Source organism: Sphaerodactylus townsendi, linkage group LG05, assembly GCF_021028975.2.
Source record: "Sphaerodactylus townsendi isolate TG3544 linkage group LG05, MPM_Stown_v2.3, whole genome shotgun sequence".
Classification (NCBI taxonomy): Eukaryota; Metazoa; Chordata; class Lepidosauria; order Squamata; family Sphaerodactylidae; genus Sphaerodactylus; species Sphaerodactylus townsendi.
Genome location: NC_059429.1, coordinates 9032145 through 9057906, shown reverse-complemented (window position 1 = coordinate 9057906; position 25762 = coordinate 9032145). Strand labels below are relative to the sequence as shown.

General features: G+C 71.9%; 1 protein-coding gene across 1 annotated transcript in view; it reads left to right on the top strand.

Annotated features, from left to right (window-relative positions):
• Positions 1–25454, top strand: part of LOC125433259 (transducin-like enhancer protein 1) — a 74176-nt gene extending 48722 nt beyond the window's left edge. The window contains 8 exon segments of the mRNA XM_048497760.1: positions 13550–13664; positions 14563–15027; positions 16196–16443; positions 18198–18345; positions 20972–21061; positions 21063–21174; positions 23676–23752; positions 24881–25454. Of these exon segments, the coding sequence (XP_048353717.1) occupies positions 13550–13664; positions 14563–15027; positions 16196–16443; positions 18198–18345; positions 20972–21061; positions 21063–21174; positions 23676–23752; positions 24881–24988 (1363 nt within the window). The 3' untranslated portion in view covers positions 24989–25454.
• The last annotated feature ends 308 nt before the right edge of the window (positions 25455–25762 follow it).

Sequence of the window (25762 nt, the reverse complement as noted above, 5' to 3'; positions counted from 1 at the left end):
CCCCCCCCCCACCCCCCCCCCCCCCCACCCCCCCCCCCCCCCACCCCCCCCCCCCCCCACCCCCCCCCCCCCCCACCCCCCCCCCCCCCCACCCCCCCCCCCCCCCACCCCCCCCCCCCCCCACCCCCCCCCCCCCCCACCCCCCCCCCCCCCCACCCCCCCCCCCCCCCACCCCCCCCCCCCCCCACCCCCCCCCCCCCCCACCCCCCCCCCCCCCCACCCCCCCCCCCCCCCACCCCCCCCCCCCCCCACCCCCCCCCCCCCCCACCCCCCCCCCCCCCCACCCCCCCCCCCCCCCACCCCCCCCCCCCCCCACCCCCCCCCCCCCCCACCCCCCCCCCCCCCCACCCCCCCCCCCCCCCACCCCCCCCCCCCCCCACCCCCCCCCCCCCCCACCCCCCCCCCCCCCCACCCCCCCCCCCCCCCACCCCCCCCCCCCCCCACCCCCCCCCCCCCCCACCCCCCCCCCCCCCCACCCCCCCCCCCCCCCACCCCCCCCCCCCCCCACCCCCCCCCCCCCCCACCCCCCCCCCCCCCCACCCCCCCCCCCCCCCACCCCCCCCCCCCCCCACCCCCCCCCCCCCCCACCCCCCCCCCCCCCCACCCCCCCCCCCCCCCACCCCCCCCCCCCCCCACCCCCCCCCCCCCCCACCCCCCCCCCCCCCCACCCCCCCCCCCCCCCACCCCCCCCCCCCCCCACCCCCCCCCCCCCCCACCCCCCCCCCCCCCCACCCCCCCCCCCCCCCACCCCCCCCCCCCCCCACCCCCCCCCCCCCCCACCCCCCCCCCCCCCCACCCCCCCCCCCCCCCACCCCCCCCCCCCCCCACCCCCCCCCCCCCCCACCCCCCCCCCCCCCCACCCCCCCCCCCCCCCACCCCCCCCCCCCCCCACCCCCCCCCCCCCCCACCCCCCCCCCCCCCCACCCCCCCCCCCCCCCACCCCCCCCCCCCCCCACCCCCCCCCCCCCCCACCCCCCCCCCCCCCCACCCCCCCCCCCCCCCACCCCCCCCCCCCCCCACCCCCCCCCCCCCCCACCCCCCCCCCCCCCCACCCCCCCCCCCCCCCACCCCCCCCCCCCCCCACCCCCCCCCCCCCCCACCCCCCCCCCCCCCCACCCCCCCCCCCCCCCACCCCCCCCCCCCCCCACCCCCCCCCCCCCCCACCCCCCCCCCCCCCCACCCCCCCCCCCCCCCACCCCCCCCCCCCCCCACCCCCCCCCCCCCCCACCCCCCCCCCCCCCCACCCCCCCCCCCCCCCACCCCCCCCCCCCCCCACCCCCCCCCCCCCCCACCCCCCCCCCCCCCCACCCCCCCCCCCCCCCACCCCCCCCCCCCCCCACCCCCCCCCCCCCCCACCCCCCCCCCCCCCCACCCCCCCCCCCCCCCACCCCCCCCCCCCCCCACCCCCCCCCCCCCCCACCCCCCCCCCCCCCCACCCCCCCCCCCCCCCACCCCCCCCCCCCCCCACCCCCCCCCCCCCCCACCCCCCCCCCCCCCCACCCCCCCCCCCCCCCACCCCCCCCCCCCCCCACCCCCCCCCCCCCCCACCCCCCCCCCCCCCCACCCCCCCCCCCCCCCACCCCCCCCCCCCCCCACCCCCCCCCCCCCCCACCCCCCCCCCCCCCCACCCCCCCCCCCCCCCACCCCCCCCCCCCCCCACCCCCCCCCCCCCCCACCCCCCCCCCCCCCCACCCCCCCCCCCCCCCACCCCCCCCCCCCCCCACCCCCCCCCCCCCCCACCCCCCCCCCCCCCCACCCCCCCCCCCCCCCACCCCCCCCCCCCCCCACCCCCCCCCCCCCCCACCCCCCCCCCCCCCCACCCCCCCCCCCCCCCACCCCCCCCCCCCCCCACCCCCCCCCCCCCCCACCCCCCCCCCCCCCCACCCCCCCCCCCCCCCACCCCCCCCCCCCCCCACCCCCCCCCCCCCCCACCCCCCCCCCCCCCCACCCCCCCCCCCCCCCACCCCCCCCCCCCCCCACCCCCCCCCCCCCCCACCCCCCCCCCCCCCCACCCCCCCCCCCCCCCACCCCCCCCCCCCCCCACCCCCCCCCCCCCCCACCCCCCCCCCCCCCCACCCCCCCCCCCCCCCACCCCCCCCCCCCCCCACCCCCCCCCCCCCCCACCCCCCCCCCCCCCCACCCCCCCCCCCCCCCACCCCCCCCCCCCCCCACCCCCCCCCCCCCCCACCCCCCCCCCCCCCCACCCCCCCCCCCCCCCACCCCCCCCCCCCCCCACCCCCCCCCCCCCCCACCCCCCCCCCCCCCCACCCCCCCCCCCCCCCACCCCCCCCCCCCCCCACCCCCCCCCCCCCCCACCCCCCCCCCCCCCCACCCCCCCCCCCCCCCACCCCCCCCCCCCCCCACCCCCCCCCCCCCCCACCCCCCCCCCCCCCCACCCCCCCCCCCCCCCACCCCCCCCCCCCCCCACCCCCCCCCCCCCCCACCCCCCCCCCCCCCCACCCCCCCCCCCCCCCACCCCCCCCCCCCCCCACCCCCCCCCCCCCCCACCCCCCCCCCCCCCCACCCCCCCCCCCCCCCACCCCCCCCCCCCCCCACCCCCCCCCCCCCCCACCCCCCCCCCCCCCCACCCCCCCCCCCCCCCACCCCCCCCCCCCCCCACCCCCCCCCCCCCCCACCCCCCCCCCCCCCCACCCCCCCCCCCCCCCACCCCCCCCCCCCCCCACCCCCCCCCCCCCCCACCCCCCCCCCCCCCCACCCCCCCCCCCCCCCACCCCCCCCCCCCCCCACCCCCCCCCCCCCCCACCCCCCCCCCCCCCCACCCCCCCCCCCCCCCACCCCCCCCCCCCCCCACCCCCCCCCCCCCCCACCCCCCCCCCCCCCCACCCCCCCCCCCCCCCACCCCCCCCCCCCCCCACCCCCCCCCCCCCCCACCCCCCCCCCCCCCCACCCCCCCCCCCCCCCACCCCCCCCCCCCCCCACCCCCCCCCCCCCCCACCCCCCCCCCCCCCCACCCCCCCCCCCCCCCACCCCCCCCCCCCCCCACCCCCCCCCCCCCCCACCCCCCCCCCCCCCCACCCCCCCCCCCCCCCACCCCCCCCCCCCCCCACCCCCCCCCCCCCCCACCCCCCCCCCCCCCCACCCCCCCCCCCCCCCACCCCCCCCCCCCCCCACCCCCCCCCCCCCCCACCCCCCCCCCCCCCCACCCCCCCCCCCCCCCACCCCCCCCCCCCCCCACCCCCCCCCCCCCCCACCCCCCCCCCCCCCCACCCCCCCCCCCCCCCACCCCCCCCCCCCCCCACCCCCCCCCCCCCCCACCCCCCCCCCCCCCCACCCCCCCCCCCCCCCACCCCCCCCCCCCCCCACCCCCCCCCCCCCCCACCCCCCCCCCCCCCCACCCCCCCCCCCCCCCACCCCCCCCCCCCCCCACCCCCCCCCCCCCCCACCCCCCCCCCCCCCCACCCCCCCCCCCCCCCACCCCCCCCCCCCCCCACCCCCCCCCCCCCCCACCCCCCCCCCCCCCCACCCCCCCCCCCCCCCACCCCCCCCCCCCCCCACCCCCCCCCCCCCCCACCCCCCCCCCCCCCCACCCCCCCCCCCCCCCACCCCCCCCCCCCCCCACCCCCCCCCCCCCCCACCCCCCCCCCCCCCCACCCCCCCCCCCCCCCACCCCCCCCCCCCCCCACCCCCCCCCCCCCCCACCCCCCCCCCCCCCCACCCCCCCCCCCCCCCACCCCCCCCCCCCCCCACCCCCCCCCCCCCCCACCCCCCCCCCCCCCCACCCCCCCCCCCCCCCACCCCCCCCCCCCCCCACCCCCCCCCCCCCCCACCCCCCCCCCCCCCCACCCCCCCCCCCCCCCACCCCCCCCCCCCCCCACCCCCCCCCCCCCCCACCCCCCCCCCCCCCCACCCCCCCCCCCCCCCACCCCCCCCCCCCCCCACCCCCCCCCCCCCCCACCCCCCCCCCCCCCCACCCCCCCCCCCCCCCACCCCCCCCCCCCCCCACCCCCCCCCCCCCCCACCCCCCCCCCCCCCCACCCCCCCCCCCCCCCACCCCCCCCCCCCCCCACCCCCCCCCCCCCCCACCCCCCCCCCCCCCCACCCCCCCCCCCCCCCACCCCCCCCCCCCCCCACCCCCCCCCCCCCCCACCCCCCCCCCCCCCCACCCCCCCCCCCCCCCACCCCCCCCCCCCCCCACCCCCCCCCCCCCCCACCCCCCCCCCCCCCCACCCCCCCCCCCCCCCACCCCCCCCCCCCCCCACCCCCCCCCCCCCCCACCCCCCCCCCCCCCCACCCCCCCCCCCCCCCACCCCCCCCCCCCCCCACCCCCCCCCCCCCCCACCCCCCCCCCCCCCCACCCCCCCCCCCCCCCACCCCCCCCCCCCCCCACCCCCCCCCCCCCCCACCCCCCCCCCCCCCCACCCCCCCCCCCCCCCACCCCCCCCCCCCCCCACCCCCCCCCCCCCCCACCCCCCCCCCCCCCCACCCCCCCCCCCCCCCACCCCCCCCCCCCCCCACCCCCCCCCCCCCCCACCCCCCCCCCCCCCCACCCCCCCCCCCCCCCACCCCCCCCCCCCCCCACCCCCCCCCCCCCCCACCCCCCCCCCCCCCCACCCCCCCCCCCCCCCACCCCCCCCCCCCCCCACCCCCCCCCCCCCCCACCCCCCCCCCCCCCCACCCCCCCCCCCCCCCACCCCCCCCCCCCCCCACCCCCCCCCCCCCCCACCCCCCCCCCCCCCCACCCCCCCCCCCCCCCACCCCCCCCCCCCCCCACCCCCCCCCCCCCCCACCCCCCCCCCCCCCCACCCCCCCCCCCCCCCACCCCCCCCCCCCCCCACCCCCCCCCCCCCCCACCCCCCCCCCCCCCCACCCCCCCCCCCCCCCACCCCCCCCCCCCCCCACCCCCCCCCCCCCCCACCCCCCCCCCCCCCCACCCCCCCCCCCCCCCACCCCCCCCCCCCCCCACCCCCCCCCCCCCCCACCCCCCCCCCCCCCCACCCCCCCCCCCCCCCACCCCCCCCCCCCCCCACCCCCCCCCCCCCCCACCCCCCCCCCCCCCCACCCCCCCCCCCCCCCACCCCCCCCCCCCCCCACCCCCCCCCCCCCCCACCCCCCCCCCCCCCCACCCCCCCCCCCCCCCACCCCCCCCCCCCCCCACCCCCCCCCCCCCCCACCCCCCCCCCCCCCCACCCCCCCCCCCCCCCACCCCCCCCCCCCCCCACCCCCCCCCCCCCCCACCCCCCCCCCCCCCCACCCCCCCCCCCCCCCACCCCCCCCCCCCCCCACCCCCCCCCCCCCCCACCCCCCCCCCCCCCCACCCCCCCCCCCCCCCACCCCCCCCCCCCCCCACCCCCCCCCCCCCCCACCCCCCCCCCCCCCCACCCCCCCCCCCCCCCACCCCCCCCCCCCCCCACCCCCCCCCCCCCCCACCCCCCCCCCCCCCCACCCCCCCCCCCCCCCACCCCCCCCCCCCCCCACCCCCCCCCCCCCCCACCCCCCCCCCCCCCCACCCCCCCCCCCCCCCACCCCCCCCCCCCCCCACCCCCCCCCCCCCCCACCCCCCCCCCCCCCCACCCCCCCCCCCCCCCACCCCCCCCCCCCCCCACCCCCCCCCCCCCCCACCCCCCCCCCCCCCCACCCCCCCCCCCCCCCACCCCCCCCCCCCCCCACCCCCCCCCCCCCCCACCCCCCCCCCCCCCCACCCCCCCCCCCCCCCACCCCCCCCCCCCCCCACCCCCCCCCCCCCCCACCCCCCCCCCCCCCCACCCCCCCCCCCCCCCACCCCCCCCCCCCCCCACCCCCCCCCCCCCCCACCCCCCCCCCCCCCCACCCCCCCCCCCCCCCACCCCCCCCCCCCCCCACCCCCCCCCCCCCCCACCCCCCCCCCCCCCCACCCCCCCCCCCCCCCACCCCCCCCCCCCCCCACCCCCCCCCCCCCCCACCCCCCCCCCCCCCCACCCCCCCCCCCCCCCACCCCCCCCCCCCCCCACCCCCCCCCCCCCCCACCCCCCCCCCCCCCCACCCCCCCCCCCCCCCACCCCCCCCCCCCCCCACCCCCCCCCCCCCCCACCCCCCCCCCCCCCCACCCCCCCCCCCCCCCACCCCCCCCCCCCCCCACCCCCCCCCCCCCCCACCCCCCCCCCCCCCCACCCCCCCCCCCCCCCACCCCCCCCCCCCCCCACCCCCCCCCCCCCCCACCCCCCCCCCCCCCCACCCCCCCCCCCCCCCACCCCCCCCCCCCCCCACCCCCCCCCCCCCCCACCCCCCCCCCCCCCCACCCCCCCCCCCCCCCACCCCCCCCCCCCCCCACCCCCCCCCCCCCCCACCCCCCCCCCCCCCCACCCCCCCCCCCCCCCACCCCCCCCCCCCCCCACCCCCCCCCCCCCCCACCCCCCCCCCCCCCCACCCCCCCCCCCCCCCACCCCCCCCCCCCCCCACCCCCCCCCCCCCCCACCCCCCCCCCCCCCCACCCCCCCCCCCCCCCACCCCCCCCCCCCCCCACCCCCCCCCCCCCCCACCCCCCCCCCCCCCCACCCCCCCCCCCCCCCACCCCCCCCCCCCCCCACCCCCCCCCCCCCCCACCCCCCCCCCCCCCCACCCCCCCCCCCCCCCACCCCCCCCCCCCCCCACCCCCCCCCCCCCCCACCCCCCCCCCCCCCCACCCCCCCCCCCCCCCACCCCCCCCCCCCCCCACCCCCCCCCCCCCCCACCCCCCCCCCCCCCCACCCCCCCCCCCCCCCACCCCCCCCCCCCCCCACCCCCCCCCCCCCCCACCCCCCCCCCCCCCCACCCCCCCCCCCCCCCACCCCCCCCCCCCCCCACCCCCCCCCCCCCCCACCCCCCCCCCCCCCCACCCCCCCCCCCCCCCACCCCCCCCCCCCCCCACCCCCCCCCCCCCCCACCCCCCCCCCCCCCCACCCCCCCCCCCCCCCACCCCCCCCCCCCCCCACCCCCCCCCCCCCCCACCCCCCCCCCCCCCCACCCCCCCCCCCCCCCACCCCCCCCCCCCCCCACCCCCCCCCCCCCCCACCCCCCCCCCCCCCCACCCCCCCCCCCCCCCACCCCCCCCCCCCCCCACCCCCCCCCCCCCCCACCCCCCCCCCCCCCCACCCCCCCCCCCCCCCACCCCCCCCCCCCCCCACCCCCCCCCCCCCCCACCCCCCCCCCCCCCCACCCCCCCCCCCCCCCACCCCCCCCCCCCCCCACCCCCCCCCCCCCCCACCCCCCCCCCCCCCCACCCCCCCCCCCCCCCACCCCCCCCCCCCCCCACCCCCCCCCCCCCCCACCCCCCCCCCCCCCCACCCCCCCCCCCCCCCACCCCCCCCCCCCCCCACCCCCCCCCCCCCCCACCCCCCCCCCCCCCCACCCCCCCCCCCCCCCACCCCCCCCCCCCCCCACCCCCCCCCCCCCCCACCCCCCCCCCCCCCCACCCCCCCCCCCCCCCACCCCCCCCCCCCCCCACCCCCCCCCCCCCCCACCCCCCCCCCCCCCCACCCCCCCCCCCCCCCACCCCCCCCCCCCCCCACCCCCCCCCCCCCCCACCCCCCCCCCCCCCCACCCCCCCCCCCCCCCACCCCCCCCCCCCCCCACCCCCCCCCCCCCCCACCCCCCCCCCCCCCCACCCCCCCCCCCCCCCACCCCCCCCCCCCCCCACCCCCCCCCCCCCCCACCCCCCCCCCCCCCCACCCCCCCCCCCCCCCACCCCCCCCCCCCCCCACCCCCCCCCCCCCCCACCCCCCCCCCCCCCCACCCCCCCCCCCCCCCACCCCCCCCCCCCCCCACCCCCCCCCCCCCCCACCCCCCCCCCCCCCCACCCCCCCCCCCCCCCACCCCCCCCCCCCCCCACCCCCCCCCCCCCCCACCCCCCCCCCCCCCCACCCCCCCCCCCCCCCACCCCCCCCCCCCCCCACCCCCCCCCCCCCCCACCCCCCCCCCCCCCCACCCCCCCCCCCCCCCACCCCCCCCCCCCCCCACCCCCCCCCCCCCCCACCCCCCCCCCCCCCCACCCCCCCCCCCCCCCACCCCCCCCCCCCCCCACCCCCCCCCCCCCCCACCCCCCCCCCCCCCCACCCCCCCCCCCCCCCACCCCCCCCCCCCCCCACCCCCCCCCCCCCCCACCCCCCCCCCCCCCCACCCCCCCCCCCCCCCACCCCCCCCCCCCCCCACCCCCCCCCCCCCCCACCCCCCCCCCCCCCCACCCCCCCCCCCCCCCACCCCCCCCCCCCCCCACCCCCCCCCCCCCCCACCCCCCCCCCCCCCCACCCCCCCCCCCCCCCACCCCCCCCCCCCCCCACCCCCCCCCCCCCCCACCCCCCCCCCCCCCCACCCCCCCCCCCCCCCACCCCCCCCCCCCCCCACCCCCCCCCCCCCCCACCCCCCCCCCCCCCCACCCCCCCCCCCCCCCACCCCCCCCCCCCCCCACCCCCCCCCCCCCCCACCCCCCCCCCCCCCCACCCCCCCCCCCCCCCACCCCCCCCCCCCCCCACCCCCCCCCCCCCCCACCCCCCCCCCCCCCCACCCCCCCCCCCCCCCACCCCCCCCCCCCCCCACCCCCCCCCCCCCCCACCCCCCCCCCCCCCCACCCCCCCCCCCCCCCACCCCCCCCCCCCCCCACCCCCCCCCCCCCCCACCCCCCCCCCCCCCCACCCCCCCCCCCCCCCACCCCCCCCCCCCCCCACCCCCCCCCCCCCCCACCCCCCCCCCCCCCCACCCCCCCCCCCCCCCACCCCCCCCCCCCCCCACCCCCCCCCCCCCCCACCCCCCCCCCCCCCCACCCCCCCCCCCCCCCACCCCCCCCCCCCCCCACCCCCCCCCCCCCCCACCCCCCCCCCCCCCCACCCCCCCCCCCCCCCACCCCCCCCCCCCCCCACCCCCCCCCCCCCCCACCCCCCCCCCCCCCCACCCCCCCCCCCCCCCACCCCCCCCCCCCCCCACCCCCCCCCCCCCCCACCCCCCCCCCCCCCCACCCCCCCCCCCCCCCACCCCCCCCCCCCCCCACCCCCCCCCCCCCCCACCCCCCCCCCCCCCCACCCCCCCCCCCCCCCACCCCCCCCCCCCCCCACCCCCCCCCCCCCCCACCCCCCCCCCCCCCCACCCCCCCCCCCCCCCACCCCCCCCCCCCCCCACCCCCCCCCCCCCCCACCCCCCCCCCCCCCCACCCCCCCCCCCCCCCACCCCCCCCCCCCCCCACCCCCCCCCCCCCCCACCCCCCCCCCCCCCCACCCCCCCCCCCCCCCACCCCCCCCCCCCCCCACCCCCCCCCCCCCCCACCCCCCCCCCCCCCCACCCCCCCCCCCCCCCACCCCCCCCCCCCCCCACCCCCCCCCCCCCCCACCCCCCCCCCCCCCCACCCCCCCCCCCCCCCACCCCCCCCCCCCCCCACCCCCCCCCCCCCCCACCCCCCCCCCCCCCCACCCCCCCCCCCCCCCACCCCCCCCCCCCCCCACCCCCCCCCCCCCCCACCCCCCCCCCCCCCCACCCCCCCCCCCCCCCACCCCCCCCCCCCCCCACCCCCCCCCCCCCCCACCCCCCCCCCCCCCCACCCCCCCCCCCCCCCACCCCCCCCCCCCCCCACCCCCCCCCCCCCCCACCCCCCCCCCCCCCCACCCCCCCCCCCCCCCACCCCCCCCCCCCCCCACCCCCCCCCCCCCCCACCCCCCCCCCCCCCCACCCCCCCCCCCCCCCACCCCCCCCCCCCCCCACCCCCCCCCCCCCCCACCCCCCCCCCCCCCCACCCCCCCCCCCCCCCACCCCCCCCCCCCCCCACCCCCCCCCCCCCCCACCCCCCCCCCCCCCCACCCCCCCCCCCCCCCACCCCCCCCCCCCCCCACCCCCCCCCCCCCCCACCCCCCCCCCCCCCCACCCCCCCCCCCCCCCACCCCCCCCCCCCCCCACCCCCCCCCCCCCCCACCCCCCCCCCCCCCCACCCCCCCCCCCCCCCACCCCCCCCCCCCCCCACCCCCCCCCCCCCCCACCCCCCCCCCCCCCCACCCCCCCCCCCCCCCACCCCCCCCCCCCCCCACCCCCCCCCCCCCCCACCCCCCCCCCCCCCCACCCCCCCCCCCCCCCACCCCCCCCCCCCCCCACCCCCCCCCCCCCCCACCCCCCCCCCCCCCCACCCCCCCCCCCCCCCACCCCCCCCCCCCCCCACCCCCCCCCCCCCCCACCCCCCCCCCCCCCCACCCCCCCCCCCCCCCACCCCCCCCCCCCCCCACCCCCCCCCCCCCCCACCCCCCCCCCCCCCCACCCCCCCCCCCCCCCACCCCCCCCCCCCCCCACCCCCCCCCCCCCCCACCCCCCCCCCCCCCCACCCCCCCCCCCCCCCACCCCCCCCCCCCCCCACCCCCCCCCCCCCCCACCCCCCCCCCCCCCCACCCCCCCCCCCCCCCACCCCCCCCCCCCCCCACCCCCCCCCCCCCCCACCCCCCCCCCCCCCCACCCCCCCCCCCCCCCACCCCCCCCCCCCCCCACCCCCCCCCCCCCCCACCCCCCCCCCCCCCCACCCCCCCCCCCCCCCACCCCCCCCCCCCCCCACCCCCCCCCCCCCCCACCCCCCCCCCCCCCCACCCCCCCCCCCCCCCACCCCCCCCCCCCCCCACCCCCCCCCCCCCCCACCCCCCCCCCCCCCCACCCCCCCCCCCCCCCACCCCCCCCCCCCCCCACCCCCCCCCCCCCCCACCCCCCCCCCCCCCCACCCCCCCCCCCCCCCACCCCCCCCCCCCCCCACCCCCCCCCCCCCCCACCCCCCCCCCCCCCCACCCCCCCCCCCCCCCACCCCCCCCCCCCCCCACCCCCCCCCCCCCCCACCCCCCCCCCCCCCCACCCCCCCCCCCCCCCACCCCCCCCCCCCCCCACCCCCCCCCCCCCCCACCCCCCCCCCCCCCCACCCCCCCCCCCCCCCACCCCCCCCCCCCCCCACCCCCCCCCCCCCCCACCCCCCCCCCCCCCCACCCCCCCCCCCCCCCACCCCCCCCCCCCCCCACCCCCCCCCCCCCCCACCCCCCCCCCCCCCCACCCCCCCCCCCCCCCACCCCCCCCCCCCCCCACCCCCCCCCCCCCCCACCCCCCCCCCCCCCCACCCCCCCCCCCCCCCACCCCCCCCCCCCCCCACCCCCCCCCCCCCCCACCCCCCCCCCCCCCCACCCCCCCCCCCCCCCACCCCCCCCCCCCCCCACCCCCCCCCCCCCCCACCCCCCCCCCCCCCCACCCCCCCCCCCCCCCACCCCCCCCCCCCCCCACCCCCCCCCCCCCCCACCCCCCCCCCCCCCCACCCCCCCCCCCCCCCACCCCCCCCCCCCCCCACCCCCCCCCCCCCCCACCCCCCCCCCCCCCCACCCCCCCCCCCCCCCACCCCCCCCCCCCCCCACCCCCCCCCCCCCCCACCCCCCCCCCCCCCCACCCCCCCCCCCCCCCACCCCCCCCCCCCCCCACCCCCCCCCCCCCCCACCCCCCCCCCCCCCCACCCCCCCCCCCCCCCACCCCCCCCCCCCCCCACCCCCCCCCCCCCCCACCCCCCCCCCCCCCCACCCCCCCCCCCCCCCACCCCCCCCCCCCCCCACCCCCCCCCCCCCCCACCCCCCCCCCCCCCCACCCCCCCCCCCCCCCACCCCCCCCCCCCCCCACCCCCCCCCCCCCCCACCCCCCCCCCCCCCCACCCCCCCCCCCCCCCACCCCCCCCCCCCCCCACCCCCCCCCCCCCCCACCCCCCCCCCCCCCCACCCCCCCCCCCCCCCACCCCCCCCCCCCCCCACCCCCCCCCCCCCCCACCCCCCCCCCCCCCCACCCCCCCCCCCCCCCACCCCCCCCCCCCCCCACCCCCCCCCCCCCCCACCCCCCCCCCCCCCCACCCCCCCCCCCCCCCACCCCCCCCCCCCCCCACCCCCCCCCCCCCCCACCCCCCCCCCCCCCCACCCCCCCCCCCCCCCACCCCCCCCCCCCCCCACCCCCCCCCCCCCCCACCCCCCCCCCCCCCCACCCCCCCCCCCCCCCACCCCCCCCCCCCCCCACCCCCCCCCCCCCCCACCCCCCCCCCCCCCCACCCCCCCCCCCCCCCACCCCCCCCCCCCCCCACCCCCCCCCCCCCCCACCCCCCCCCCCCCCCACCCCCCCCCCCCCCCACCCCCCCCCCCCCCCACCCCCCCCCCCCCCCACCCCCCCCCCCCCCCACCCCCCCCCCCCCCCACCCCCCCCCCCCCCCACCCCCCCCCCCCCCCACCCCCCCCCCCCCCCACCCCCCCCCCCCCCCACCCCCCCCCCCCCCCACCCCCCCCCCCCCCCACCCCCCCCCCCCCCCACCCCCCCCCCCCCCCACCCCCCCCCCCCCCCACCCCCCCCCCCCCCCACCCCCCCCCCCCCCCACCCCCCCCCCCCCCCACCCCCCCCCCCCCCCACCCCCCCCCCCCCCCACCCCCCCCCCCCCCCACCCCCCCCCCCCCCCACCCCCCCCCCCCCCCACCCCCCCCCCCCCCCACCCCCCCCCCCCCCCACCCCCCCCCCCCCCCACCCCCCCCCCCCCCCACCCCCCCCCCCCCCCACCCCCCCCCCCCCCCACCCCCCCCCCCCCCCACCCCCCCCCCCCCCCACCCCCCCCCCCCCCCACCCCCCCCCCCCCCCACCCCCCCCCCCCCCCACCCCCCCCCCCCCCCACCCCCCCCCCCCCCCACCCCCCCCCCCCCCCACCCCCCCCCCCCCCCACCCCCCCCCCCCCCCACCCCCCCCCCCCCCCACCCCCCCCCCCCCCCACCCCCCCCCCCCCCCACCCCCCCCCCCCCCCACCCCCCCCCCCCCCCACCCCCCCCCCCCCCCACCCCCCCCCCCCCCCACCCCCCCCCCCCCCCACCCCCCCCCCCCCCCACCCCCCCCCCCCCCCACCCCCCCCCCCCCCCACCCCCCCCCCCCCCCACCCCCCCCCCCCCCCACCCCCCCCCCCCCCCACAGATAGATAGATAGATAGATAGATAGATAGATAGATAGATAGATTGATTGATTGATTGATTGATTGATTGATTGATTGATTGATTGATTGATTGATTCCCAGCAGGCCCTGCCAGCATGGACAAGTGGCAGGGCTGTTGGGAATTGTAGTCCATGAACATCTGGAGAGCCATTGTTTGCAGACCCCTATTCTAGACTATCCAGACGGTATTAAATGCTGGTTCCTGACTCACAGGTGCCTTCTGCCCCAGGAGTGAAAGCATCTTAGCAGTAACTTTTTGCAGTGAAAACTAGGAGAGGAAAGGGTGAAAGCCCCCCACCCCCCGTAAAGCAAACAGGAGTCAACTACATTTTATGATTTGTTCCATGTTGATTTTTGAAACAGTGTTATTTCTTTTGCAAACACAGCTTCCATAGTTGCTTTATCAAGTCGAGGCTAGTGATACTGTCCTACCTTACAGGGCTGTTGCAAAGCTACGTCGGTTATGCAAAGCACTTTTAAACATTCCAGGCTGTAGAACTGCTGCACGTGTGTCCGTGTGCGCCCGTGTGTATGTACGTTTGACATTGTTACGAGTGTCAATTTCCACCCAAATACGGCGAGGTGCACGAAGCAGGGCTTTTCCGGTTCTCTGTGCGCTTCGGTTTGTGTCTCTAGCGAGCACGCCTTCATCCCCAGAGCGTTGGTTGCTAGGCATGCAAAAAGGTGTGAGGAGAATGGGGTTGGGAAAACGCCGCAGAGCGTTGGCCGCAGGAGAGTCAGGGCAGTGGAGGTTTGAGACCGTTCGGAGGAGTGTTTTGAGAAGAATCAAGGCGATAGACCAGGGGGGTGGGCAATTATTTTTTCCATGGGGCCTCATAATTTATTATTTTTATTTATTTATTATTTCATTTTTATACCTCCCTCACCCGAAAGGCTCAGGACGGTTTACAGTACCAACGAACAATAAAACAGAATAAATACAGAGTTAAGAGTTAAAATGCAGCATTCAATTGTCAAACCTAATTAAAATAGATGGCATCCGACTATTAAAACTCCTCTTAAAAGGGGAACAGTGGGTCTTAGATTGTTTCGGGCACCCACATCAGCAGCTGGTCCCCCCAAAAGCCCGGTGGAATAGCTCAGTCTTGCAGGCCCTGCGGAACTCATTATATCCCGCAGTCTGACAGTCTGGAGTGGAGAGCATTCTGTCGCGCAGGCAGGGTTTAGAGGCTTTAAAGAAGCCCTGCGGGTCCGAGTGGAGGCCAACCCGCGCGCATCCATAGAGGGCGGGGATCACGGCAGCAACAATTGGCCTCTGCTGAGCATGCAGGGACCTGGACGTAGGACATATGGGGCCAGAGCGGTCTCGTGAGGCATTGGGGTCCCTGCGGCCGCTGTGAAGGTCCTTGAAGGTTAAAACCAATACCTTGAAGCCATAATCCAGGAACTGGCTGCGAGGCCAGTGTTGAAGGCAAAGCACAACACGGGCATGATATGGCCTCCAAGGCACCGCCCGTGAGCGCGCTGAAACAGTAAAATACGACGTGGAGGGCCGGAGAAATTGCCAAAAGGCAGGTGAAAGTGCGCTTTGAAAAAGGCCCTATGGTGAAGCCGGGTGCAGCCATAGGCAACCAGCAATGCGAAGTGGGCTTTCAAAGACGCCTCGCTCCCCAGGACGGCAGGGGGGCCAGTCAGGGTCATCCGGCGGGCCGCATGTGGCCCGCGGGCCGTATAATGCCCAGGTCTGCGATAGACGGATGCCAAACTTGAACCGCCCAGGTAGCTTGCAAATACCTTCAGAGACCTTTTGCCCGTTTTTTCCTTGGTCTTTCTCACCTTGCCAGCTGAGACAGGCTACTCTGTTTGAAGGCTCTTTCCCCATCTCTGCCCTCCCCATGTCCAGGGCCTACTCCTTCCACGTGAGCGCCGACGGTCAAATGCAGCCCGTCCCGTTCCCACCTGACGCCCTCATCGGCTCCGGCATCCCGCGGCACGCCCACCAGCTCCACACGCTAACCCACGGCGAAGTGGTCTGTGCCGTGACCATCAGCAACTCCACCCAGCATGTCTACACCGGAGGGAAGGGATGTGTCAAGGTGTGGGACGTGGGGCAGCCCGGAGCCAAGATGCCCGTCGCGCAGCTAGACTGCCTAGTAAGTTGAGGAAGAGGATGCCGCTTTTGCATTTCTGCATCCGGTGTGGGAAGAGCAAGATTGGGAGCTGCAGTTGGGGACCGAGAACTAGATCCGTTTTGTCTAGATCCTTTTGAGCTGTTAATTGAAACTGTTTCTTTAAGGGGGGAAAGTAGAAATGTACTGCCAGTGCTATTTCAGTTAAATCCGGGGAAGGGACTGGATTAACTGTGGGGGTTCCTTTCCTGTAAACCTTGGCTCCTGTGAGCATCCTCAGAAAAAGAAAAAGAAGAGTTGGATTTATATCCCCCCTTTCTCTCCTGTAAGAGACTGGCAGGGGCTTACAAACACATTTCTCTTCCCCCCTCACAAGAAACACCCTGTGAGGTAGGTGGGGCTGAGAGAGCTCCAAAAAACCGTGGCTATCCCAAGGTCACCCTGCTGGCATGTGTTGGAGTGCACAAGCTAATCTGGTTTAATGTCCTACCTTACAGGGCTTACCTTACTGTCCTACCTTACAGGAGCAGCAGTGGCGTAGTGGCTAAGAGCAGTGGCTAAGAGCAGGTGCACTCAGATCTGGAGGAACCGGGTTTGATTCCCAGCTCTGCCACTTGAGTTGTGGAGGCTTATCTGGGGAATTCAGATTAGCCTGTACACTCCCAACACACGCCAGCTGGGTGACCTTGGGCTAGTCACAGTTTCTCAGAGCTCTCTCAGCCCCACCTACCTCACAGGGTGTTTGTTGTGAGGGGGGAAGGGCAAGGAGATTGTCAGCCCCTTTGAGTCTCCTGCAGGAGAGAAAGGGGGGATATAAATCCAAACTCCTCCTCCTCCTCCTCCTCCTCCTCCTCCTCCTCCTCCTCCTCCTCCTCCTCTTCTTCTTCTTCTTCTTCTTCTTCTTCTTCTTCTTCTTACCAGATAGGCCTCCACAGCTCAAGTATTACACCCATGCATACTCCAATTCACTAGGTGAGTATCATTTTAACATTATCTTACTATCACAAATATACAAAATTGTACATTTGTGATAGTAAGATAATGTTAAAATGATACTCCCCAGCTCAAGCGGCAGGGCGGGGAATCAAACCCAGTTCTCCAGATTAGAGCGCACCTGCTCTGAATTACCATGCCACGGCCTCCCAACAGGTGGTGGGAGTTTCAGTGGCTCCTTCCTCCTTTTTATCCCTAGAATCGGGAGAACTACATCCGCTCCTGCAAGCTTCTCCCGGACAGCCGGAGCCTCATCGTGGGCGGGGAGGCCAGCACCCTCTCCATCTGGGACCTGGCGGCTCCTACCCCGCGGATCAAGGCCGAGCTGACCTCCTCCGCCCCGGCCTGCTACGCCTTGGCCATCAGCCCGGACGCCAAAGTCTGCTTTTCCTGCTGCAGCGACGGGAACATCGTAGTGTGGGATCTGCAGAACCAGACTCTGGTTAGGTGAGAAATGGGTTAGAGGGGGGTGGGAAAGATCTGTGGGGAATTGGAGGTCACACCCTCGTCCCCCCCAGTGCATTGTGGGCTACGATCCAGGTCCCTTTATTCAGTAGAAGCTACTTCGACGTAGTTACACTCCCAGCTGTGTCGTGCTACCTTAAGGAAGCTTTGATTCCCCTGTTGGAATTATTGCTGCCTTTTTTAAAAAAAACTTCTTATTTTAAATTTTTTTGTTCCTAACCGATGGGATGTCACCATACAGCTAAAAAAGCAGCATTTTAGAAGAAGAGCAATATTGGGAGCTTCAGTTGGGGACTGAGAAGTAGATCCGTTTTGTCTAAATCCTTTTGAGCTGTTAATTGAAACTGTTTTTTTTAAGGGGGGAAAGTAGAAATGTACTGCCTGTGCTTTTTCGGTTAAATCCCGGGAAGGGACTGAGTTAACTATGGGGGCTCCTTTCCTGTAAACCTTGGCTCCTGTGAGCATCCACAGAAAAAGAAGAAGAAGAGTTGGATTTATTTATTTATTTATTTATTTATTTATTTATTAGATTTTTATACCGCCCTATCCCTGAGGGGCTCCGGGCAGTGTACAACAATAAACATAATAAAATGGCATATCCCCCCTTTCTCTCTTGTAAGGAGACTCAAAGGGGCTTACAATATCCTTTCCCTTCTCCTCTCACAACAAGCACCCTGTGAGGTAGGTGGGGCTGAGAAAGCTCCAAAGAACTGTGACTAGCCCAAGGTCACCCAGCTGGCGTGTGAGGGAATGCACAGGCTAATCTGAATTCCCCAGATAAGCCTCCGCAGCTCAAGCGGCAGAGCAGGGAATCGAACCCGGTTCCTCCAGATTAGAGTGCACCTGCTCTTAACCACTACGCCACTGCTGCTCTTCCTTTTTAGCGCTTCCTTCTGATGTTGTGAGAATTAGTTAACATGATATTTTGCTGCTGAGATCACAGTAGTTTTTGCCAAGAAGAGCCCCGCCAGATCAGACCAGTGGTCAGTCCAGAATCCAGTCTCACACATCAGCCAGCCAGTTCTTCTGGTGGTCCAACCACAGGGCACAGAGGCTGAGGCCTTAAATCTGCTGTTGCCTCCTATTACTGGTATTCAGAGGTTGACTGCCTGTGAATATGGAGGTTCTCATTAGTCACCACCGCTGATACAACTCTCTTGCATGAGTCTATCTAATCCCCCTTTAAATATACAGTAATGTTTTAGGCCACAGCTGTCAAATTCACGGCCCTCCAGATGTTATGGACTAGGGATGATGGGAACTGTAGTCCATAACATCTGGAGGGCCGCGAGTTTGACACCTGGGCTTTAGGTGGTGTGCCACATCTTGCATCGGAGTCCACCAGTGAGTAACTTTTCTACATAGTTGCTGATGCGAGGGAATTTGTAATGGGTTGAATTGATGCAATTCTTTTCTCTGTATTTAAAAGTCCTTCCGTTGGATCAAGCCGTGCATTCACAACAGGTCTGAGTTTGCTTTCAAAAGACGTAGTCGTTCGTGTGGAAAGTTAACTCCTTGCATGTTTCTCTATGGTCCACAATAACTGCAGACCAGAATTGGGTCTGCAGAGCGGAATCTGGGGCCTCCCCCATCTGGAGACTGCTTGGATATGTGCTTCCTCCAGCCTCGACTTCTGCTGTTCTGGCCCGGCCTGCAACCAGAGGTTTTCAGAAACACCAGCGTTCTGCATTGACTGCCGTCTTGCGTCTCTTTCCCCCGCCCACCCCCTCCTCCAGGCAGTTCCAGGGTCACACAGACGGGGCCAGCTGCATCGACATCTCCAACGACGGCACAAAACTCTGGACAGGAGGGCTGGACAACACTGTCCGGTGTTGGGATCTGAGGGAAGGCCGGCAGCTGCAGCAACACGACTTTAGCTCCCAGGTGAGAAAGGGGCAGGGCTCCTGCAGTGGGAGGAAGGGGCGGGGACTCTGGAGTTCTGGCCAATGAGCATGAGCCATCGAGACAGGGAACAGTTTCCATGCTCCCCTGGTGGACCCATCTAGGGCAGGGGTCTGCAACCTGCAGCTCTCCAGATGTTCATGGACTACAATTCCCATCAGCCCCTGCCAGCATGGCCAATTGGTGCTCAATAAACACAGCATAGGGTAAGGGGTGGCCAACCTATGGCACTCCAGATGTTCATGGACTACAATTCCCATCATTTCTGCTTGGCGGAGTGGTGTAACTCCAATAAACACAAAGCATAGGGTAGGGGTGGCAACCTATGGCACTCAGATGTTCATGGACTACAATCCCATCAGCCCCTGCCAGCACGGCCAACTGGTGCTCCATAAACTTTGTATAGGGTAGGGGTGGCCAACCTATGGCACTCCAGATGTTCGTGGACTAAAATTCCCATCAGCCTCTGCCAGCATGGCCAATTGGTGCTCAATAAACACAGCATAGGGTAAGGGGTGGCCAACCTATGGCACTCCAGATGTTCATGGACTACAATTCCCATCAGCCCCTGCCAGCATGGCCAATTGGTGCTCAATAAACACAGCATAGGGTAGAGGTGGCCAATTTCATGGCACCCAGATGTGTTCATGGACTACGGAATCCATCAGCCCAAGCCAGCGTGGTGCCAATTGCCTCATGCAGCACAGCATAGGTGTAAGGTGGCAAATCTTATGGTGACCAGGATAGCTCCAGATGTTCATGGACTACAATTCCCATCAGCCCCTGCCAGTTGGCCATGCTGGCAGGGGCTGATGGGATTTGTAGTCCATGAACGTCTGGAGATCCACAGGTTGCAGACCCCTGATCTAGGGCGTCATCCAAGCTGAGAGGATGCACAAAGAAAGAGCAGAGGAGGGTTGCCAAAATATAGGGTTGCAGGCTATGGTGCCTAGAGAAGGTATGGATTGGGGAAGGAAAGGACCTCAGTGTTGGAAGAGAAGGACTTTAATCTCTGTGAGGAGATTCTCCAGCACGCAGCAGGGTATAATGCCACACAGTCCACCTTCCAAAGCAGCCATTTTCTCCAGAGGGACAGATCTCTGTTGTTTGCAGACTCTTGTACTTACAGGAGATCTGCAGCCATCAGAAAGGGGTAGTCCTGTACTGCCCAGGTCGCTATCTGAGCAGTTCTCCAGTTATAAAATCGTGTTCGCTGCAGTATTCCTGCTTTCATTGATTTCTAAAGAAAATTATTGTATTGCTGATTTTAATAGTTCTGGGTGTAGGGGGGGAAGGAATATAACTTTTTCTGAAGCAAAATTATAAGTACATTGGGGAGCTGCTTGCAGTAGGGAGGAGGGGCCTGGGAGACCTAGGAACCAGTCTAAGGTGGGGCAAGGGGGCTGCTCTTGGCCAGGGGCAGAACAAGGGGGAACTGCACCCGGGACACATTTGCGCCCCTGCCACGCCCTCGCCCTGGAACGTCCCCTCCATGCCCTCGCCATTCCCCCACACAGGCGTGCACCTGGGGCGTTGCGACCCCCGATCTCCGCAGGGCGCTACGCCACTGCTCTAGTTCTTCTGGGTGAGGAAGAGGTTGTGCTCGGGGCAGAGACTTCATGGAGCGTAAATATAGGATTAAAATGCTCCGACTGTCTCTCTGTGTGTGTTCGGGCTGTCAAGCAACAGTTGACTGACAGTGACCCGCTCGGGTTTTCGAGGCATGAGATGTTCAGAGGTGGTTTGCCGCTGCCTGCATTGGCTCATCAAAATGTGGTTCTGGGTAGTTTGCATGAATTTGGCACGCTTTTCTCTTTTGTTTGCTGGGCTTGGGGATGGGCCGGGTTTCTGTGTGGGCCCCGAAAGCTTGCTCCCTGGCTACGTTAGTCCAGCCCTTTTCTGATCTTTGTGTCCGATCCACAAGAGCTAGACCAGTGATGGCAAACCTTTTTGAGACCGAGTGCCCAAATTGCAACCCAAAACCCACTTATTTATCGCAAAGTGCCAACACGGCAATTTCACCTGAATACTGAGGTTTTAGTTTAGAAAAAAACAGTTGGCTCCAAGGCGTGCGTTACTTGGGAGTAAGCTTGGTGGTAGTCATTGGCTTTGCTTTGAAGCAACCGTGCAACTCTTCCAACGAGTGAATCACGACCCTAAGAGGGTTTACTCAGAAGCAAGCCCCATTGCCAGCAATCGAGCTTACTCCCAGGTAAAGGATTGCGTTTTAGTTCTTTGCATGAAAATCAGTAGGGTTTAACAGCGCTTAACAGGGTGACCTACAGCTTCCCCAAGGCTGGGTCTTTAGGTTTAATTGCGTTACTGACCAAGCTTCCAGTGGCCCAAGCCAGCCTAGATTGGGGGGGGGGGGCAATTTCCCCCCACATTATGAACTCTGTTTGCGCGTGCCCACAGAGAGGGCTCTGAGTGCCACCTCTGGCACCCGTGCCATAGGTTCGCCACCACTGAGCTAGACGCTTGTTTGTGAATTGAATATTGCGGCGCTTCTCCGGAACGGCAGCGTGCACGCGGCCTCGACAGCGGAAATCCCTGCCCCTCCTCTTTCACGCCCGACTCCAGCCCTGTCTTTTCTCTGCCCCTCCCCCAGATTTTCTCCCTGGGCTCCTGCCCCACAGGCGAATGGCTGGCCGTCGGGATGGAAAGCAGCAACGTCGAGATCCTGCACGTGTCGAAGCTTCTCCGAGAAGTACTTTTGAAGCCTCCATCTCCCCCTTAATGAGAGCTGCGTCCTTGGTCTGCAAGGTTCGGCCTCCTTGGCGGTAGGTGGTCTCTTGCCTCGTAGGAAATGCGGTAAACCCGGGGCCCAATAACGTCTTTAATTTTGCTGCCCACCGACATTCTTCCTGACACCTGCCGAGTGTTTTTTAGAAAGCAAGTGGGAGTAGGTGCAGCTTTTACAATGCCAGCTTCTGATCAGCTGTTGGAGATCTGATTGGCTGCGCAGACTTCTAAGAACGTTGCTGTGGCTGCAGCCACCTCCGAACACAAAGATCTCATCCTGTGCAGCCAAAGGCGTGCCGTGTAGATGCACAAAACTATTTCCAATTCCAATTCCAAAGCCTTTATTGGCATTATAAATTACAGGGTTAGTAAAAAGGAGCATTTATCTACTAACTGAGACATTAAAACATTAAAATACATTAAAACAACGTTGAACAATCACAAACATTCACGCACACATAAAATAATTTAGCCGTTACTACTATGTAGGCAATGATTGCGCCTGACCAAATAGTTCCTCAAAAAACTTGCAACATTCTCACAAAACTATTTTGGAATGGGGGTTTGTGTGGTTTCCGGGCTGTGTGAAGATCTGAAGATCCTCTGAAGATGCCAGCCACAGATGCAGGCGAAACGTCAGGAGAAAATGCTGCTAGAACACGGCCATGCAGCCCGGAAACCCCACAGCACCCCGGTGATTCCAGCCGCGAAAGCCTTCGACTATATATTTTAAAATGATAATAACCAACTTACATTTTTTCTTCCAATCTGGGCTGCCTGATCTGACTAGGTTATCTCTATTGTTAAACAACCCGGACCCCGGTCTTTGTGAAGAGATCGCCAATTTCATTGCGGAGATAGTTGAGAGTTCCCAGTAGAACGTATTTGTTGTGCTTCCCGTGGGGCCTTTTATCTATCATGTATCCAAGCAATTGTTCCCGATTTATGTAACTCTTTCTGACTATGCCAATAAAGGCTTGTGTATGTATGTATAACCTGCATGAAAAAGCCGCACGTCAAACAGACCTTCCGTCTGAAATATTGAAAAGTTACCACAGGTACGCATCACCTCGATCGTTGCCATTTTTTGCTCGGGTCCACCTGTGGCCGCCATTTTGTGCCAACATTGCAAAAGGGAAGGGGGACCCCGCCCTAAGCAGAACGGCCTGTCCCAGGTTGATCATAGAGTTTTAGAGAGGGGCGGAGACTCATACCTCTCAGCAGTCTGTCAGGTCGATCATACCCAGTACATTCTCATGCCCTGTGTGGAGTGACAGAAAGAGAGGCAGGTGGGAATCACGCCCCCCCCCCCATAAACGGTGTGTTATAGAACATAATTTAGAACCCCCCACACTGCCCAGGGTATCCTTTGCACAGGTTCATAATAATACTTGGGGTTTAGAATATTTAGAACTCAGCCCTGGGATTTTGTAATCCGTGTGGTGTATTTTGTTGCTGGCGAGATCACATTGGCTTGACGGTTACAGTGCCCAGGGAGCGGCAGTGGCTCTGGGGGCCAAGAACTGGTTTTGTGTATGGAAGATCCTGAGTTCGATCCTGGACATATTCCCTTTTAGGAGCAGTGGACGGGCTTAACCTTTTCTTTGCGGACCGAAAGTGCTCCAATTTCGCAACCCAAGACCCACTTCTTTATCGCAAAGTGCCAACACGGCGATTTAACCTGAATACTGAGGTTTTAGTTTAGAAAAAACGGTTGGCTCCGAGGTGTGCGCTAATTTCGAGTAAGCTTTGGTGGTCGCCGGGTGGTTTTTTTTTTGTTTTGAAGCAACCAAAAGTGCAACTCTTCCCATGGGCGAATCAACAATCTCTAGGAGGATTTTGCCCAGAAGCAAGCCCCATTGCCAACAAACCCAGCCAATTCCCAGGTAAAGGATCACGCTTTTTTAGTTATTTTGCGTACTGAAAATCAGCGGGGCTCAATGGCACCCCAACAGGGCTACCCGCACAATCAGTTTTTTCCAAAAATAGGTCTTAGGTGTAATGCTAATAATCGAGCCCAATGGCCCAAGAAAACCTAGATGTGGGGGGGGGGGCTCTATTTGTGCGTGCCCAAAGAGAGGGCTCTGAGTGCCACCTCTGGCACCCGTGCTATAGGTTCGCCACCACTGCCTTAGAGCCTCTCTGGATGTGGGTACTGGGAAAGGGGTCTTCAACCTTTTGGAACGTTGACACAAAATGGCTGCCACAAGAGGCGGAGCTGACCAAAAACGGCAGGGAATGGGGTTACGTGTAACTACCGGTAGTAACTTTTTGGCATTTCCGACAGAAGATCTGGAGGGTTGTTAGAAGTTGAAAGGGGCAGATCAGGGCTCCAGCGATGGTTTGACTTGGTTATAATTTTAGTGTTTACGTTTTTCGTGTATTGGAGAAAAAGGGTATTGAATATTTTAAATAAAGTAGCTTTAGAGGTCTGGAGAGGACGGGGATGGGGGGAAAGATGAATTGGCAACTTCTGCTTGGTAAACTTGCTTCTCGGCATTGGGGGGTGGGCGGGACGAGATGAGGATTTTGGGGGATGATCTTTTCGCTTCTGCTCTATCCCGATCCAGGGAAATGGTTTGTCAGTACGGGAAAGGATAACCTCTTGAATGCATGGAGAACCCCTTATGGAGCCAGTATATTCCAGGTAAGGGGATGAGAAACCTACGCTTGTATGTGGGAGGGTTAGGACAGAAAGGAGTCCACTGTAGTTTTGTTTTGTTTTGTTTTCAAAGCTTAAAGCGGACTGAGAGAGATTTTACTCAGCAATGTGGAGAAATGTGTTGTATTTAACCCAGGAACACCTCTGATCGGTTCAGATTGCGTAGGCTTAGAGATAATGGTTAGGTTTCTCCGTGTCTGTCCGTCCCCCGTCTCCCCCCCGCTCTACTTTAATCTCTATATGCTTTCGAGTAGGGTCAGTTAGTTGTGTGGTTTCCGGGAAGAATGGCGGTTGCAGTTCTAGTGATATTTTCCCCTGACATTTCGCTTTCGGTGAGATCTTCGGTGGCTGGCATCTTCAGAGGATCTGATGTCAGAGGATGAAGATGCCAGCCACGGATGCAGGCGAAACGTCAGGAGAGAATGCTGCTAGAACACGGCCATACAGCCCGGAAACCACACAGCACCCCAGTGATTCCGGCCGTGAAAGCCTTCGACAATACATTAAACAAGAGGTCGTTTTGAGCATGGACTTGCTGATGTCAGTATGAACGGCCCTCTTTCTTTCCGCTTTGCAAAACAAGTACAGTAGGTTTGGGTAATCGGCTAAAACCTACGCCACCTGTTTGATTGTAAGCCCCTTTGAGTCTCCTACAGGAGAGAAAGCGGGGATATAAATCCAAACTCTTCTCTTCTTCTTCTTACTCACAAGTAAGCACTTTACTTTTAAAAGCGCTTACTTGCAGGGAAGAGCACAGCCAGCCCCTCTTCCTGGCCCTGCAGCCACAGCGCGAGAGGAACTTGCGCAGGGGCAATGGCTGCTGGGCTGGAAGGCATCTGGTCACGTGGGGGAGGCGATTTTGTGCTCCCCACATGACCAGATTAATTGCGCCCAGGGACATGGGTAACCCCATGTCCCCGGGCAAATACGCCACTAACCCCATGTCCCCGGGCAAATACGCCACTAACCCCATGTCCCTGGGCATATATGCCACTAACCCCATGTCCCCGGGCAAATACGCCACTAACCCCCTGTCCCCGGGCAAATACGCCACTAAGTCTGGGCCATCCAACCTATACGAACGGCTAACATGTTCTTTTTCCGCTGTTTCAGTCGAAGGAATCGTCCTCCGTCCTCAGCTGTGACATTTCTACGGATGACCAGTTCATCGTCACCGGCTCCGGGGACAAGAAAGCCTCCGTTTATGAGGTCATCTACTGAGGAAGGTCGATGGCCTCATCAGAGACACTTAGCTGGGACAGGAGCTAACCACTCTCCCCAGTTTCCAGCCAAAGAATAAAGCTTACAGGACCTTGGCCAGGGAGAGAGAGAGACAGCAGGGGCAGCAGCACACACACACACACCCGAACCACCACCACCGAGCACCCTACTTCTACGGCGGCGGGGGGAGAGAGAAATAATTCCTTTCAGAACAAAAGCGACGACGAAGGGATTCCGGCGGCTGCTGCTTTGTTTCTCCCTGTGTTTCTTTTTTTTTTCTGGGGAGCGTTTTTGTCTTCGGGGGACTGTTTTTCTTGTGTATTCGTTTTTTTTAAAAAAAAATCTCGGGCTAATAAAAGGGGGAAGGGGTTACTTGTGATGGAAGAGAGCCATTGCAGTCTCTTTTTGGTTTTTTTGGTTTTTGCTTTGACGGATGTATTTAATAATAAAAAAAAAATCTACCGCAGCCGGGATTCTCACAGGAGGATTTTTTTATTTGAGGCCTTCGAGCGAGAGTCAGTCGAGCGTTCTGTGCTGGAAGGAAGATTTGAAAAGGACCGAGGAGGGAGGATCCGGGTTGGAAAACGAGCCTGCTTGAATCTTAATCTTAAGAGCTGTTCCCGCAGGCCCGCTTTCCTCCTTCATCTGGGCCACTGTATCTCCTGGGAGAGGTTTTTTTTCTTGAATTTTTGAAAATGCTTTCTTTCAAAGAAAGAAAAAAGAAAGAAATGGGAAAACCTCAAAATCCAGCAGCAGCTAAAAAGGGGATGTAAT